Source organism: Saccopteryx leptura, chromosome 2 (genome assembly GCF_036850995.1).
Source record: "Saccopteryx leptura isolate mSacLep1 chromosome 2, mSacLep1_pri_phased_curated, whole genome shotgun sequence".
NCBI classification, from domain to species: Eukaryota; Metazoa; Chordata; class Mammalia; order Chiroptera; family Emballonuridae; genus Saccopteryx; species Saccopteryx leptura.
Genome location: NC_089504.1, coordinates 309,200,925 through 309,218,643, shown reverse-complemented (window position 1 = coordinate 309,218,643; position 17,719 = coordinate 309,200,925). Strand labels below are relative to the sequence as shown.

General features: G+C 45.6%; 1 protein-coding gene across 4 annotated transcripts in view; it reads left to right on the top strand.

Moving 5' to 3' along the window:
- The window catches only part of CHCHD3 (coiled-coil-helix-coiled-coil-helix domain containing 3), a 281,617-nt gene extending 264,213 nt beyond the window's left edge, over positions 1-17,404 (top strand). For 2 of the 4 annotated variants that reach the window (XM_066362730.1, XM_066362728.1), the window contains 2 exons: positions 2,373-2,588; positions 16,683-17,404. In XM_066362730.1, coding sequence (XP_066218827.1) covers positions 2,373-2,577 — 205 coding nt within the window. In that variant the 3' untranslated portion in view covers positions 2,578-2,588; positions 16,683-17,404. The remainder of the gene's footprint in view (positions 1-2,372; positions 2,589-16,682) is intronic. The other 2 variants (XM_066362731.1, XM_066362729.1) reach the window with 2 other exon arrangements.
- The last annotated feature ends 315 nt before the right edge of the window (positions 17,405-17,719 follow it).

Below are 17,719 nucleotides of genomic sequence, written 5' to 3'. Positions count from 1 at the left end.
CCTGCTTCCCCGTGAATGAATACAGGCATTAGTCATGAGCGTGCTCGGTTCGGCTGCCCTAATGCTCAATCACATTTTATTCAATGTTTACCCAGATGTGTGTCTGACTGTAATCAGTCAGTTAGTGGTGTCTGCACCTCTCCCCTTGGAAGCGCTGCAGACTCCTGTTAGATGCTGATGCTCACAGTAGGATATAAAGGAAATTGGTGTCCAGGAAAAAATTCACAAACATTTGAACTTCAAAATCTAAAAGCGAATTAAAACTCCTGGGACTGGATTTTAATTGTGTTCTTAGGTATTTGGCAGAGCAATAAGGTAATGAGTAAAAAGTAAAAGCAATGTTATGTAAAAATTTCTGGGATTACTTTTTTCCCCTGTATATCTGCTTTCTTTAGAGGTTAGTGAGGGGTCAATTCCCTCAGGTACCAATAACGTGGTTTGCATTTCGATTTTCTATTCTAACAAAATATTTATTAGCTTACTGTGTTGGATAAAAGTAATGAGGAGACAAATCGTCACCCAGGGGTTTCCTTGTTGATGAGAAATCGTCCTCCTCTGTTCTCGAATGGGTTTTTGGAATCCATTAAACTTAAAGTAATGCTATTTTAAGATTACTATGGCAATAACAAAATTTAAATTTCAAAAAAAACTGGTATGAAAGACTGGAAGTCTTTTGTATTAAGCAAAACTCAATTGAAAAAAAAAGTGAATCCCTAGTTTAGATGTGATAATATTACATATTTTCTCTGTATGTTTAATTCTCGTAATCAAAGCTCCTGTACCATCCTGACAAGAATACTTCACTTTTGTTTGTATAATGCACTTGGTTATTGTGTTATTTTTTTCAAATCTATATTATAAGCTTTTTTGGAAGCACTTAAGCTTGGTATCGCATGTTCACTGAAAGCAATCTAACAAAAATTTGAGATTTGTAAGTATAATTAGTAAAATTTGAGCCCAGGGAATTAAAAACTTTTTTTTTTTTTGTATTTTTCTGAAGCTGGAAACGGGGAGAGACAGTCAGACAGACTCCCGCATGCGCCCGACCAGGATCCACCCGGCATGCCCACCAGGGGGCGATGCTCTGCCCCTTCAGGGCGTCGCTCTGCCGCGACCAGAGCCACTCTAGCGCCTGGGGCAGAGGCCAAGGAGCCATCCCCAGTGCCCGGGTCATCTTTGCTCCAATGGAGCCTTGGCTGCGGGAGGGGAAGAGAGAGACAGAGAGGAAGGAGGGAGGGGGTAGGGGGTGGAGAAGCAAATGGGCGCTTCTCCTGTGTGCCCTGGCCGGGAATCGAACCCAGGTCCCCTGCTCGCCAGGCCGACGCTCTACCGCTGAGCCAACCGGCCAGGGCCAAAAACTTTTTTCTCTCTACCTACTTGTACTCTCAACAATTGATTGTGTGAGTACTCTAAGAGGATTTCTTATCGGTAGCTGAGGTCACAAGGAAAAGATATAGTGTGTCTTGGAGGCTAGAAAGTGCCCTCCAGTGTCTATAGACTACAGTGTACTCAATGTTAAATACACGGTGGGAGAAGTTAATACAGGGTCAGTGAAATCACTGTAAAGGAATGACAGACCCCACCATGGACAGGAAGAGCTGTGACAGCTGTATACACTCCAGTACTTGGTTAAGCTATTGAAAGACAAGCAGGTATTTTCTAGATGTGTGGGTGTTTATAATGGTGGAGTTTGGGTGCAGAGCACTCCCGAACACAACAGCTGCCTGAGCAAAGACGTGGAGGGAGACGCAGGAACCAGACCCTGAAAGTAGCATGGTCGGGCCGCAGCAGGGCGGGGAGCGGAGGCGAAGAGCAGGCAGGGAGCTGATGGAGGAGACCTGCCTGTTGACCTTGCATTTTATTTACAAAGCACTAGTGCTGCCTCAGGTTTATGTATTCAAACTTTCCAGAGGAACCTGCTTCTGGAAGGCAGACAGGAGGGGAAAGCTCAGAGACAAGAGAGGGCAGTTGGGAGGTCACGGAATCCAGGCTGTGAATGTACGGACAGTGAGTCCGGAGAAAAAGGACCAGAATGCAGAATCTCGAGCTTTGTGACCCCCTGGATACAGGACGGGACAAGAAGCTAGGGCTCCCTGGCCATCCAGTTGGACCGGCTGGGCTGGAGAACCCTGGCACCATTCACTCGGGTCAGGGTTCAGCTTGTGGAGCCATCAACTAATGGAACTAATTTTAGAGAAATTGTTTTCCTCTTTCTTGTATCTTCCTTTCAAGGTTGAAGAAAATATTTCTCTTAGACTTTATTTTCTGCCTTTGAAGCATGCATGCTATTTAATGTTTTGTATCGTCTCTGGCCTTGATCTTGATTCTGATTGAAGACCACGTGTCTCAGTGATCCCTGTCTTCATTTGCAGGCGGTATGAGGCTCACCCAGTCTGCGCAGACCTGCAGGCCAAGATTCTCCAGTGCTACCGGCAGAATGCCCAGCAGACCCTCAGCTGCTCTGCGCTGGCTGACCAGTACATGCGCTGTGTCAATCAGGCCAAACAGGTGGGTGCGCGAGCCCCACCAGCTGGGGCACCGGAAGGAAGCCAGCCCGCTATCATGGGACAGTGGTAAGGATTTAACAGGTGAATGTGTGAGAGAAACTCTTTATAAACCAAACTAGCCGCCATTGTTGTCCAGAAAGGCTGTGACAAGTTGGTTAGGTCTTAATCAGCTTCTGGCCCAATGGTTCTAGTAAGAACCTGTGTTCTACTTGTGTTCCACTTGTTACTTACAGGAAAAAATAAGATTCTTACTAAAATAATACTTTTCCCAGGAGTTCTGAACTTTTGTCCTCTCTTCTGTAATAATTGTGTCTTCAGGGTCCTCGCTCCCTGTTTCTGGGCCAGTACTCAAAGCCAGCAAAGAGGAAAGACAAGTGAAGGGCCGCAGCTTCGGGTCCATAAGCAGCAGGAGGTCATGCCGAGAGCCTTGTTTTAAATAAAAAGCAGACAGAAAACTGAAACAAAAACCTACCATCCAATTTTCTACCGTTTGGCAGAGTCCACTCACTTGGGCAGGGAAAGGGAGGCCAGAAACAGAATTTAGGAAACGGCTCCCATCGATTTTTTTTTTTTTTTTTTTTTTTTACACCGTAGCCATATTCTTCTCTGGACACTTTATTATCAAAATACCATGATGTTTCAAGGACAGGTATTTTCTCTCATTTATGTACTTTAGAAAGCTAATGATAAACTCAGAAGCAAGTTATCAATTCTGGCAGGTCACATAATTGCCTATCATTTAACTGATTTAACAGTTGGATGTAGGTTGTTCTGAGAGGCAGAAATTGCTGGAAACCAAATCAACTTCTGCTGCAAAACCCCCCCAGAGCTGACCTTCCAGCCCAACTAAATCTACTGTTTGAGTTACACAGCATGGCTTTCTGTAGTCTGTCTGCTAGAGTTGTAATACTACCGCTGAGTGTAAATTTCTAGCACTCGGGGGGGGGGGGGGGCTGGTATTGTTTGCATAGCAGGACAATAGCGACGGCACTGGTAGAAACAATATTCAGTAGTCCTCCTTGTCCACAGTTTTGCTTCCCACAGTTGCAGTGACCCATGGCCAGCTGCAGTCTGAAAATATTAAACGGGACATTCCAGAAGTAAACTTAAGTTTTAAACTGCATGCTGTTCTGAGCAATGTGATGGAACTTTGGACTCCTTCCTTCCTGGGAGGTGAACCATCCTTTGTCCGTTGTATTCACGCTGCATATGCAATACAGCAAGATATTTTGAGAGAGAAAGAAACCCCGATTCTATACCTTTTATGATAGTGTATTGCTATAATTGTTCTATTTTATTATGAGTAATTGTTGTTCATCTCGTACTGTGTCTGATTTATAAATTTTATCATAGGTGTGTTTGTGTGCATGGGAGAAAAGAGGGGTTCTGTACTATCTGGTTTCAGGCGTCCACTGGAGCTGTTGGGACATACCCCCGGTTCCAGTATGGGGAGGGGCTGCTGTAATCAGGAGTTGTTAAAAGCCTCTGCCGTCTTTAAAAGCCTGATGCTTGAAGCTTTTCTGTCTCTTGCTCACAGTGGCACTTGTATGACTCTCAGGAGTACACCGGGGATTCTTTTCTCTAAAGGTCTTCCGTAGAAGTAACACTGGCATTATTGTTAGTCCATTTTATTTGCAAAAGCAGCTTCTGATATGCTCTTAACAAACCCCAACATTCACTATTAATACTCACTGAAGCCCCTGGGGTCTGCAGGATTGACGCATGGATTTTTCTAATTTGGTATTAGTGCCCTGTTGAGGTAGAGGTAGGCAACTGGTACGGAGAATGGTTGTGATCAAGTGTGTGCTGCCATGCCACTGTCGAACATGGGTGTCCGTTTCCCCAGGGTGAGCTGAAGCTACTGAAGTGGCTGCTGCCAGGCGTCAGTAGTGACTCCATCCTGCCTGTCAAGTTGTGTTGAATCACCTACCCATAGCCTCATGCAGTCAATGACACATACTTACAGAATAAAGCAAAATTAACTTGTGACAAAACCAAATATGCTGTGTGGTGCCAGTGAGAGTTCAAATTGGGCAGATCTGAGTTTGTACCCAAGCTGTGTCCTTGACTAGCTCTCTGACCTTGGGCCTTAATTTTTCTCATATGTGAATTGGGATAATGTTATCTCCAGTGTTGAGGAAGATTTCATTTATTTATGTAAAGGAGTTAGTAACTTATCTGTTTTCTTCTTCTTTTTTTTTTTTTTAATTGAGAAGCAGGAAGGCAGAGAAACAGACTCCCGTATGTGCCCTGGCCACAATCCACCTGGCAAGCCCCCTACAGGGTGATGCTCTGCCCATCTGGGGCCTCTGCTCCGTTGCTCGGGCAACAGAGCTACACATTTTAGTGCCTGAGGCGAGGCCATGGAGCCATCCTCAGTGCCCAGGGCCAACTTGCTTGAACCATTCAAGCCTTGGCTGTGGGCGGGGAAGAGAGAAAGAGGAGGGAGAGAGGTGGAGAAGCAGATGGTCGCTTCTTCTCTGTGTCCTGACCAGGAATCGAACCCAGGACTTCCACACACTGGGCCAGCGCTCTACCACTGAGCCAACCAGCCAGAGCTCTTTTTTTTTCTCAGTTGTGTACTTCATGCTGAAAGCAACTAAACAGATGGGACAAAAGCATCAAATTATTACTAGTAACCTCCAAAAGAGACTACTTTCCCCTGCCCCAATCTGTGATATAATTTAATATTGTTTTGACAACTGTTACATTCAAGTATTAGGGAGTTTATAATGCTGGTGATATTAAAAGGAGACCTGTCCATGAAACATTTTTATCCTGAAGTGGGCAACACTCAAATAGGCCAGAACCCGGAAACATTAATACCTCTTGTTTCTTTCCAGAGCACTTTAGATTTCAAGGTGATTCCACAGCCATTCTCTTCCTTGTTTCTTATGTCAACCTGACATGTGGACAGTGATGGCTTTCCCCTAGTCATCTTACAGCTGAGACAATTGGAACCCAGGGAAGTCGTGCTGTTCAACCTAGCAACTAGACTGAGATATACCTCTCCATAAAGAACAAAAAGTTTAAGAATAGGGTTTGTTTTTTGAGTTGGATGTGCTAAAACACATCTATTATCCACTAATACAGAAGTAAGGCAATGAGGGAAAATGGGTGGAGTAATCATGAATTGAAGGGGAAAATGTGAAGATCCAGTTCAGTCATACCGGAGATAGTGGGGCTGAGGTTAGAAAGGCCGAGAGTGGACGTGCAGCTCCGCACAGCCCCACTTTAAGACCTTGCCAAAATGGCCATGGTGGCAGCTTCTGTCAGTGTTTCATGTGTAGTTACTTTTCATCTCATGCTACATACTCCCTTTTCTCCTTGTGAAGTTAGCATAAGTTTGTGTCCCCAGCTCTCCCGTTGTTAGAAGAGACTTTGGCCATATACATGGTCTTGATCATTTGTTGCTGCAGTTCCTGACTGGTCAACACCCCCCTTATGCTCCCTTGTTTAGCAAGCTGGGCATGCTAACATAGAAACCACGGCACAGGACGACAGCCCGAGAGGTTGTGTTGTCCATTTCCGGCGTAGTGCATGAGTTTTCCCCTTTGGAATAACTCCAGTAGCCAAACCCACTCCACTTTTTAATGACTCATAAGATTGGGTTTTCACTGGTTCCCTTGGGGCGTTGTTCTGTAGACTAATAGATTTTAATGATAGGAAGATTTCTGGATATTCCATAGCCTTACTTTTCCTTTTTCATCAGCCTCTCTTCAGCTATTCTGAGCAAGTCCTCATGGGGTGACTTGAGACATTTAGGCTGTTACTTCCAGTATATTAAGTTGTGTTCTTCACAGGGGTAAAGAGATTGCATTGCTATAATTATTATTTCTTAGACTTAAAAGCTATTTTCTCACTAGATGAGATACAATATTAAAAAATGTAGGAGGATAATCAATTCATAGACATCTCTGTCTTTTATTTCTCATATCTACTTAGCCTCATAGCTTTCTAAAATCTCTGCAAGATTGAATTACCTATTCTTACCTTTAAAATCGGTTCCCATTCAGTCTTGATTCACTGACCTAACAGGAGACTTTGGAAGGGATGGGAAGTGGGAATCCAATAGTCATTGCCCACTAGTGGGCCGAAATGTTTCCCAGTTGTGTTTATAAAAGGGGTGGGGGTGTAGAAAGGACTTGCTTCCAGATCTGCATTGCTGTGCTCCCCAGGACACCCTGCCCCTCAATTTACTTGCAGAATCCAGGTGCTGGGGGGGGGGGGGTGATAGCATCTCAGCTGTTTGCTCAGCCCTGCTGCCATTGACAGAAAGGTACAGAAGCCGGGGACTCCTGGGACCATTCTCCGTTCACCGGAGGGGAGAGTTTATAGGCAGTGTGGTAGCTAGCATTCTAATCTAGTCACGGTCACCTAGGCTTCAGGTTCTTCTTCGGGAAATTAAGGGTTTGACCTAGGTGGTGCACAAGGGCCTCTGGCACTGTCATTGTAGGACTGATCCTCCATCCGTGTGGGACCAGGAGGCAGCGTGCAGAATCACTCATGCTTGTGAGCACATTCAAGTGAAGAAATGTGGCTCCTGGGTATAGCAGCACCCCTGCTCTGGGGACCCCCACGCCCGCACCTCTGCCGCTGAGGTTTTGATGTCAGCCTAACACTTTCACTCCAGAAGAACAACTGCATTTCTGATCGGTCGGAGTGTCGACTGGCCTCCTGCAGCTCCACACCCCATTCCTTGAAACTTGTCCGCCTGTCAGCCCTGGGGAAGCCAAGGTGACAGAATGAGCTCGGTAGGAGGTAAAAACAGTTTCCAAGTTTCACCAAAGTCAGTGAACTGGAAAATGGCTCTCTCAGCTCTGTTGGTGTGAATGTGGGCTTCCGGCTACGAGCATGCCTTAGAAAGTGCAGGCTGAGACCTCCGGCCAGTCGTGGGCCCCTCTACACGGCAATGGTGTTCATCCTGTGTGCTGTGGGCAATGAGGGGTTGTGACGTCAGAGTGGAAGAGCCAAAGAAAGACCAGGACTAAAGGCAGGGGCCAGACCCAGCAGATGCCCAGAGGACAGAGGTCAAGTGGAGCCTGGAGTCACGTGATGGAGGCCAGTCAGGAGTCAATAAACCATAACAGGGTGACATCAACACATGGGCAGTGGCTCAGTAGCCAAGCAAAGGGGCTTGCAGAAGGAAGTGCCAACATGAGGACCTCTTCTAAGTGGGGCATGCCCCCTGGGGCCTGTCTGCTTCCGTCTGATCTTGATGAGATGGAAAAGTCATCCGGCTGTAGTGGGAAACAGGGGGTCAGGACCCTAATAGGTGAGGCTAGATACTAGTAAGAAGTTACTTCATCCCAAGACGAGTACCCTCAATTCTTCATTTTGAAAATATTAGTGACACCTGTGGGCTGTGGCTGGCCTCCAATAGAGAAGCCCATGAGGGCGGGGCGTGAGGATGCGTTTGCTGTGGCAGAATGTGTCAGCTTTCTTAAAGACAGTGAGTTTTCTCTCCAGAGCTTGGGTTTGTGTTAAACTGGGGCTCAAATGCTGACCCATTCTCTGAGTATGAAGAGGGCATGGAAATGTAATAGTAGCTATCTCCTGAGACATCAGAATTCGTGAAAGAAAAACCTGGTGCCAGGGCATGCTGTGTTTTATCACGGTTTTCAAACAAACTATAAATTACATGCAAATGATTTAATAGGCTACAGGCTGTCGGAACCAGACAGACCTTAGATTGCGTAACCTAATCACATTTTTTCACTGGGAAGAATCAGCACCTGGAGAGTCTCACTCAGTGCTCTGCAGGTGAGGCGGAGCCCTGGCCAGAACAGCCGGCTCCTGTCAGACCCAGCTCACTCCTCCCTGTAGTATCCGATCGCAAGTGTGGGATCATCTGAGGAGTTTACTGAAAATGCACATGTCTGGCCCAACCCTGGAGATCAGTCAGAAAGCCTAAGGATGGAGCTGGGTGGTGGAACTTTGAATGAATCCCTGGGGAACTGTGCCCAGAGCACTACTACCCATTGGCCTGAACAGCATTAGAGATGAACCTTTCAGAGGTCCTGTCCAGTCTTTGTTTTCTGTCTTTTGGGAGATGAGGAGCTGCCGCCACCTGTCACTGCCTGCCTGGCCTAAGCCATCTGGCAGAGGTCTGATCAGACCAGTCGTAAGGCCAAGCTCCTAGATCGGCCTCAGGAACAAGTCAGAAGATGTCTTGGACAGATGGTGGGAGTCCCTGAAAATAAGTTCCCGTCTCCCTCCACCTTGCTCCCACTGAAACTGTAGTGCCTTGAGATGAGGAGCCTCACCCACTTGTCATGGGCAGGAGGGAGGGAGGGAGGTGGGTCCCAGCCACGGTGGCACGGTCCCCCGACCAGCTCACATTGGTGAGTAGACCCTCACCTGGCTCTGCTGCTTTAATCGCCCCCTCTCCTCGTCTGAGCCACATCAGGGACCCCTGTCCTTATGCAGTTGCTTCTGATGCACGCAGATGCCCAGCGTCGTGGCGCCCAGGGATGCACCCAGGAAGCTGACTCTCTGGGAAGACCTGCAGGAGCGTATTTTTATTGTGTTTAAAGGTTCTTTTATCACTATCACCTAATGATGTTTATCCGTTGTCCTGCTGGGCTGCTTGTGCTCAGGATGACACGTGAATGTCCCCTAGTATAGCCGATTTCACATCCTTCAGTGGCACAGCCCTTCAGATTTGGAGTCACAACAAAGCAAACTAAATTCCAAACTTGAAATTGTTACCCCAACCCCTTCTGTCATAGGAATCCTTTTCTACACCACTTTCTGAGAATCATAGCTGCTTTACGACCATCCCTTTAAAAAAAGCCAGGGTTTAATAAAAGAAATATTACCATGTAATAGACTGGTTTTTCTTAATAGGCATTTATTTCCTAGTACTTACCCTTCAAGAGTTAGAACTGCAGTATGTTAGTGTTTTGTCTGCGATTGCAGCTAGTTGTATAAATAGTTAATTACTTGTAACTTAATCTGAATATTACCCAGCGAGTCTGTCATAGAAGGTACGGAACAAGATCCGAGCACGGGAAAAGTGCACTTGTGTTTCCTCTGAAGCAGGAAGAACAGAGAACTGCATTTGCTGGGGTGGGGACAGACCGATTCAGCACGCAGAATGCCATGTTGGCTCATCAGATCTTCAGGCGGTCAGGAGTAGTACTTGGTGAGCAGGCCCAGCTGGCTTTGTGCTTCTCATAAATGGAATTGAACAGTTACTTTTGGTTCTATCCCACCGTCTTCTCATTCTGTTTTTAAAACTTGCTCTTCCTCATCACAGCTCCAATCTCACCTGCTCCCCACGTGCCCCACCCTCCTTAGTAAAACCTCAGGTGCACCCAGGACATGATTCCCTTTTACTTTTTATTATTTTATTTATTTTTTTAATGAGGGGAGAGGAGGGGAGGCAGAAAGACAGACTCCCACATGCGCCCCAACCGGGATCCACCTGGCAAGCCCACCAAGGGATAATGCTCTGCCCATTTGGGGCCCTTGCTTCGTTGCTTAAGCAACCGAGCATTTTATTTGTTTTGTTTTGTTTTGTTTGTTTTTAGCACCTGAGGTGGAGGCCAGGGAGCTAATCTTACTGGAACCAATTGAGCCATGTCTGTGGGAGAAGAAAAGAAAGAGAGAGAGAGAGAAGGAGGAGGGGTGGAGAAGCAGATCGTCCCTTCTCCTGTGTGCCCTGACCGGAAATCCATATGCCAGGCCAACACTCTACCACTGAGCCCACCTGCCAGAGCGTGATCCCTCTTAGACCCCGCCCCCTCAACCTTCCCGCTGTAACCCTTCCTGCTTGCGTTCCCAGCTTTATTAGGTCTTTTGAAATCCTGGCGAGATGGCTGGGGTTCTCCGGCAGAGACCTAGCAGGCTCTTGTAGAGAAAAAGCTAACTATTTTTATTCTCTTCCAGATAATTGTTTAGCAACCCAGTGCGGCCATATTTCCTCCTAAATATGTTAAGGCAGCCAGTGGCTGACACCCTGTTGTGCTAATTGGAGGCGGGGCTGGGGGGCTTCAAGAAAGCTGTAATTCAAAAACCAGTTGACAAGAGTACTGTGTAACAAAAATTTGGGGAAAACAGTTAAGACTGTTTTAATAAGTGGAAATGACACAATCCCTGGTCTCCAGGGGCCCTGCTCTGGTCTGACAGAGCGAGCTGCTCCTTGCCGCTTCTTCGGTGGCGAGAAACAGAGAGACTTGGGAAAAGAGCAGTGTTGGTGCCCAAACCGGCGCCCCCTTTGGTCACTTCCCCAGCTGTTCATAAAAGGCGTTTCAGGCCCTAAGGAATTTTCCCCTCTACATTAAGATTAAGTCTTAGCAGTTCTTAAATGAGGGGAGCAAATATATATATATTTTTTATAACTTGCAGATACTCTCCCTGGTTCTTCAGGGAAATCCCTATGTTAATTTATGCAGTGTTAAATTTATGCGGCGTTGAAATTCAGCCCAACAGCAGCTGCTTACAGAACCCATGCAGAGATTGCAGGAGGCCCTGCTAAATGACACAGACCCTACCTGCCTGCTGGGCCTGGGGTCCCTCCACCCAGAGGCCCGGGGGTCTGGGTGTTAGTGGGTTTCATTGCATAGCCATGATAGAGTAATAACGCGGAACATTCTACCAATTCATCTTTTAAAAAACTCAACTTGGCTTCAATCATATTTGTTAGTGTCTGTGACAGAAGGGAGGCATTTTGTTCCATCTCTGCCACCCTTTGGTAGCAACTGACTGCCGTCTGACAACGTAACGTGTCGACCAGCCCTGGGAGACACAGGCTGGTCACCCTGCATCAGCTGACCCCGCTGTGCTCTTTTAGGATTACAACTTTAAAGCATGTAGCAGGGTGTTTTGTGAATGTGGTTCCTTCTCTGTCTTCTCTTTTTTCAAAACTTCTTTTGTGCCTTTATGTTGGACTGGCCCATTGATCTTCAAACCAGCCAGGCCCAGCTTATCTCTCTTAAAGAGAGTGGCATTCTTGCCATGACCTGAGCTGGCTGAAAAAGCCTTCTGCATTTGGTTGGTGCGGCAGGGAGAAGGGGGTAAAAAGACCACCTCGACTCTAGACTGAGGCTGACTGTTGCTTTAATTATGTTGAGGTCCTTGCAGATTATTTTGCAATATTGAAAAGAGGCACATTGTGTTCAATTAAATAAGGAAAAAGAAACGTTTATGGCCAAAATCTTTTCTAAAGGAAAGGGTTTATCGAGCCAAACGCTAGCCAGGAAAGGACCCGGTCCTGGGGCACGTTGTCTGAGCTAGGTAGAAGGGACAGAGCAAGTCCCCCATCCTGGAGTTGAGGAACTCTTTTATACTTTGCGTTCTAGGGAAGAAAGGTGTAATTTGTTTTGAAGGAATTCATATTGAGTACCGATGAGGGGAACGGGAAAAGATGAAGGAGAGCAGTGCACAGTCTGTAAAGAAGCATTCCCTACTTTTGCCCAGATGCATGCGCAGTCCTGGAAGTCCACACCCGTGCAGGAGTGGTGGTGTCAGGAATGCGAGCAGTCTGTTGTTAGGTGACCCACAGCTAAATAACTGGTGAGATACTCTTGTCTTCCTCTCATTCCCAACCTGCTGTAATTTAATATAGGGCAGAACAGAATTTTTCTCTTGCTGATGATCACATGACCACGGTTATAACCATAAGTTCTAAACCATAGTGCAAGGCACAGCCATGTGATCTTGACAAAGCAGATAACAGCTTCAGGCTCCCACTGGTATGTCGAAGAAATCAAAATGAGCGTGTAATCCTTGTGAATTCACAATGAAATTAAATCAAAGTGAGTATATAACCCCCCCCCCCATGCAAAATAGCTTCACTCATAAAGTGAAAATCATTTCCATTAATAACTACATGCCTTTGGATGGGCTCGGCATAGGTCTGTGTATATACTGACTTCCGTTTTGTATTAATAAGTAATGTTGTGGCGAGGTTGTATATCCGAATTTATAGTCTCCAGTCTTTGTAGCTGGAGAAACTTGCACATATATCAAGCCCAAGGGAGTGGGGCTTGGGGGTGGTGAGGATAAATGAGATGATATTGTGACGTTGCCTGGTCTGATTTTTCATGATAGGTGCTCAATTTTTAATGTTTCCAACAAACAGAGCTATATATATGAATGATGGGTCTGAGAGAAGACTCAGGTTTGGGGTTAGTTCCATAGCACAGCTATGCTGAGCAGTCTTTTGCTTAATTTGCTTAAGTGCTTGGTGTTTTCTCCGGATGCGTCTAGCTTTTCTGACTCCCTTCAGGACCGCGGCATTGTCTTTCCTGGCCATTTCTACATGCATTCTCTCCACACTAGCTTGTCTGCCTTCATGTCTTCTTCTTCTGTGCCCTGTGGAACCTATAATCATTGCTACTTCAGTATGATCGTTAGGACAATTATCCATCCTATGCTTCTGTGACGCAGCACCCTCATTTGTCCTTCCACTCTTTCTGTTCTGCTCCTTTATTTCCATCATCTTTTTTCTTCATCTTTGACCTTCAGTCTTTATCTCTAAAGACTTTTGACCTCTTTTCCCAGGCTTGCAACTTCCTTCTGGACAGATCCATCTGGGGTGTTTCACCGTCATCCCAGACTCACAAACCCCAAATTCGTCATCTTCCTCATTTCCAATATGTCTCCTCATTCCTTAGGTCTCACTCTTTCTTTTTCTTCCCGAGTTTTTGTGGCTCTGTCTATTTCTCATCTGCACCCTTGCTCAGTTTCTAATCCGCCTCCTCCCTGGTCTTTCTGCCCCCAGGCTCTCTCCTGTTGGCTCCATTCTGCTAAGGGTTTCAGGATGGCCTTCCTAAATGAGTCTCCTATTTAAAAACTTCTCCTGTTTAAAGACACTTGGGTTCCAAGTGCTTGCACTAGCCAACAGGAAGTGCTCGGCCTGGCTTTGGCTCTGGGCCCTTCTTACATCTTCTTGGTATATCCTGAGTGCCCACCCTTGCTCTGGCTAAACCTGTCTCTTTCCTCCGCCCTCCATTCATACTGGGCTTGTTCCACCTCTGAGTCTTTGCCATTGCCTCCCAGCCTCGCCTGCCCAGCCTTGTCCCTAGTCCTTTTGTCTTTATTCTGTCCATAGTGAAAGATCATTGAGCAGTCTATTCTGAAGACTCCAGGTGCAGAGTTACCCTCTTCCGAGCTGGGCAGAACCTCTTCCTTCTCTGGAAGAGTGCTCAAAAAACTGGGAAACAGGAGGAAGGAAAAATATTACACTTAACTTTAGATATCCTTTTGTTCTTGAATTTTATACTGTGTGTATGCATTACTTATTCAGCAAAATAATTTTTAGCACCGATTTAGCAAACATATTTAAAAGAACAAGTTACTACTCTTGACCGTGCCTTAGTTTTCTGGAAGCGTGTGTCTGGGTTTCCTATAGCACCTGACTCGGTGCAGTGGGTACCGGGTGGGAGCTTAGTTAAGAGCTGAGTGTAGGATAAAGGGCGGCAAGGGTGAGGGGGAGTGGGAGGGAGGCATGAACAGAGGAGAGGCAACCTTGGACCTGGCCGAGCCTCCTCCTCTTGAATAATTTCTAAGCTAAAGGAGAAAGGATCATCACTTTTATCTTTTGAAAGATTCCTAAGAATGGAGGTAGTGTAGCCTGCTCCAGCTGGTAATAGACTTTTAATCTGATAATTAAGAATTCTTCTTGACTAGGTTTTTATATATAGAAACACATTAGAACTAATCACTGAATTCAGTAAAGGTGCAGGATACAAAATTAACACATAAAAATCAGTAATGTTTTCTACACACTAACAATGAATTTTTTGAAAAAGAAATCGATTGCATTTATAGTAGCATCAAAAAATAAGATACTTAGGAATAAATTTATTTTCACCAAGGACGTGAAAGATCTCTGAAACCTGTCAGACACTGATGAAAGAAATCAAAAAAGACACAAACAAATGGAAAGCCGTCTCGTGTTCTTGGATTGGAAGAATTAAATTTGTTAAAATGTCAATACTTCCAAAAGCCATCTACAGATCCAGTACAATCCCTATCAAAATTCCAGTGGTATTATTTTTATAGAAAAAAAAATCCTAAAATTTGCAAGGAATCACAAAAGACTCTTAATAACCAAAGCAGTCCTGAGAAAGAGGAACAAAGCAGGAGATATTATACTGCCCCGTCTCAGGCCATACCACAAAGCTGTCGTGATCAAAACAGCCTGGTACTGGCATAAAAACAGACAAGTAGACAGTGGAGCAGAATCGAGAGCCCAGACATCTCAGTGCAGCAAACCAATATTTGACAAGGGAGCCAAGAATGCTCGGTGGAGAAAAGACAGCCTCTTTAATAAACGGTGTTGGGAAAAGTGGATATTCACAAGTAAAAGAATGAAACCCAACTATCTTACTTACACCACTCACAAAAATTAACCTGAAATGGCTTCAAGACTTAAATGTGAGCCCTGAAAGCATGAAACTCCTAGAAGGAAACAGGAAAAATGCTCCTTGACATGGGTCTTGGTAATGATTTTTTAGAAGTCACACCTAAAACATAAGCAACAAAATAAAAAATAAGTTAACCTAAAGTGAGACTACATCAATCTGAAAAGCTTCTGCACAGCAAAAGAAACCAAGAAAGTGAAAGGCAATGTACGGAATGGGGAAAACTGTTTTCAAACCATATATCTGGTAAAGGGTTAATGTTCAAAATATATAAAGAACTCATATGACTCAATAGCAAAAAATAATAATAATAATAATAAATAGGCAAAGGACCTGAATAGGCATTTCTCATATATATAAATGGGCAACATGAAAAGATGGTCAACATCACTAGTCATTAGGGAATTGCAAATTAAAACCACAGTGAGCTAGCACCTCTTGCCTATTAGAATGACCGTCATAAAAAGAGAAGAGATGACGACAGATGCTGACAGATGTGGGGAAGAGGGAACCCTTGTGCGCTGCTGGTGGGAATGGAAGTTGTACTCTGGTGCAGCCATTATGGAAAACAGTATGAAGGTTCCTCAAAAAATGATAAATAGAACTACCACATGATTCAGTGATTACACTTCTAGTTATGCAACCAAAGGGAATGAAAACACTAACTCGAGAAGCTATCTGCATGTCTGTGGTCACAGCAGCATTATCTACAATAGCCAAAGCTTGGAAACCACCTAGATGTCCACTGGTGGATAAGTGGATAAGGATGTTGTGGTATACATATACAATAGCCACTAAAATAACAACAAGGGAATCTGACCATTTGTGACAACATGGATGGAATTATGCTAAGTGAAATAAGACAGAGAAAAGACAAACAATATATGATTTCACTTACATGTGGAATCTTAAACAAAACGGACCAAACTCAAAAAAAAGGTATCAGATATGTGGTTACCAGAGGAAGGAGGTTGAAAGGCACAAACTTGCAGTGAAGACAACTAAGTACTGGGCATGAAACGTGCAACACGATGACTGTAGTTCACGCTTCTGCGTGCAGGAGTGTTAAGAGTCTGGACCCTACGAGTTCTCATCACTAGGAGAAAGGTTTTCCTTTTTACTGCATCTCTGTGAGATGATCGATGTTAGCTAAACCTATTGCGGTCATCATTTCACAGTGAATGCAAAGAAAACCATTATGCTGTACACCTTAAACCTTATGCAGTGACGTATGTCAGCAACTCCTCACCCACAAGAATAAACAGCCGAACGGATCGTCAGGGCCGTGTCTGCAGTTTGGGAGCACATTCTTGTGGAGCTGTGCCCAGCAGTGCAGCCTCAGGAACATGTGCGTCTGCCTGCAGTGAGCAGGGCTTTCTCTCTGGGGCAGAATCCTGCCTTCAGCTGAGATTCCCTCTCAGAGCCTTTGGGGTTTAACCTCCATCCCACCCCAACCCCTCCCTCGTCCCTGTGGCCACCATCAGTGCTCCCATACATTTCCAATGCCCGGGTTAATGAGACAGCACACACACCCCCTGCCCCCACCCCACGACCCGGGCCATGCTGCCCCTTAGCCCTCAGCTCAGTAGGGTGGGTGAGGGGTCCTTGGGCAATTACTCAGTTAAGCATGATGTTCATTACAGGCAGTGATGTTTGGAGGCCAGCAAGCCTGTGCCTTGCTTTATGTGTTTTGGAAGTAGATCTTTGACAAGCACTGCAAATAGTACTAAGTATAAGTTGCTGCTATTTTCTGATCTCCTTTTTCTGGTGGTAAAACTTAAATTTTCTGTTTCTCTTGCAGAGCATGATCGAGAAGGGAGGATAAAGTCAATTTAGAACAAGCAGAACTCCTTCCGCGTTAATTCCAGAGGTGGAACATTTTTTTTCCTAGTAAGAGAGTGACCTATTTCAAGAGCAGACCACTGAAGAGAAGCCCCCAAGAGCAGAGTCAACAAGAAGCACATCGCAGTTCGATCCACGGCGGTCTGCGAGGCCAGGGCCTAGATCAGGGCTCGGCCGCGAAGGACACCTGCCGTTAATGAGCCCCGTTTGTGATGACAGAGAGAGAAAGCAGCACTCTCCACCTTTGTACTTTCTCTTCAACTCTCTCTCTGACCCGCTTCATCCTCCGGTGAACCTCCACTCCAGCAGAGCTCGGGTGGGACCCGGGGATAAGGGAGTTGGAGGGGGGAGCAGAGAGGGCCAGATAGCTCCATCTCAGGCCCGTGGTGCTGGGCAGAACTGTCTAGGATGTGGCCTGTTGGGTTTCTCTGTGTTTCTTTTCTCCCTTGACTGTAGAAAAGCTCTTTTATTTTAACTTATTCTGGTGATCATGTAAGTACGAAGAAAACAAGGAGAGAAAATGTACCTCTTCCCCTGGAATAATGTTTATGGTTACAAGTGAAGTAAGGCATTTTCTACCAATGTGAAGGCAACCTTGGCTTATGCAACAGCTTCTCTGTCATGAATACTGACATCTTGACTTCACTCACTATCGATAATAAATCTATTTTCTGACGAAGACTGGTGCTGTAGCCTGGCATGTTTCTTTCCCTGGGTTTGATGATTGGGCTTATGGGAGTTGAGCTGATTTGTGTTGTTGTTAATTGGCATTTGTGTTGTACCTTTCTTCCAAAAGCCTCCAGAGCACTTCACGGAGCCTCAGCCAAGCCAGCAGTCCTCCACCTCGGCCTCTGGGGTGGTCGGTGGGAGTCACTAAGCTCTTCACGAATGGCTCAGGCCTGCCTTTCTTTGAGACGACCTCAGCCATCCTGCCTGTAACGAGGACGAGCTTAGATAACCTTGGTTGTGAACTTCCAACTCTGCGATCTACGAAGA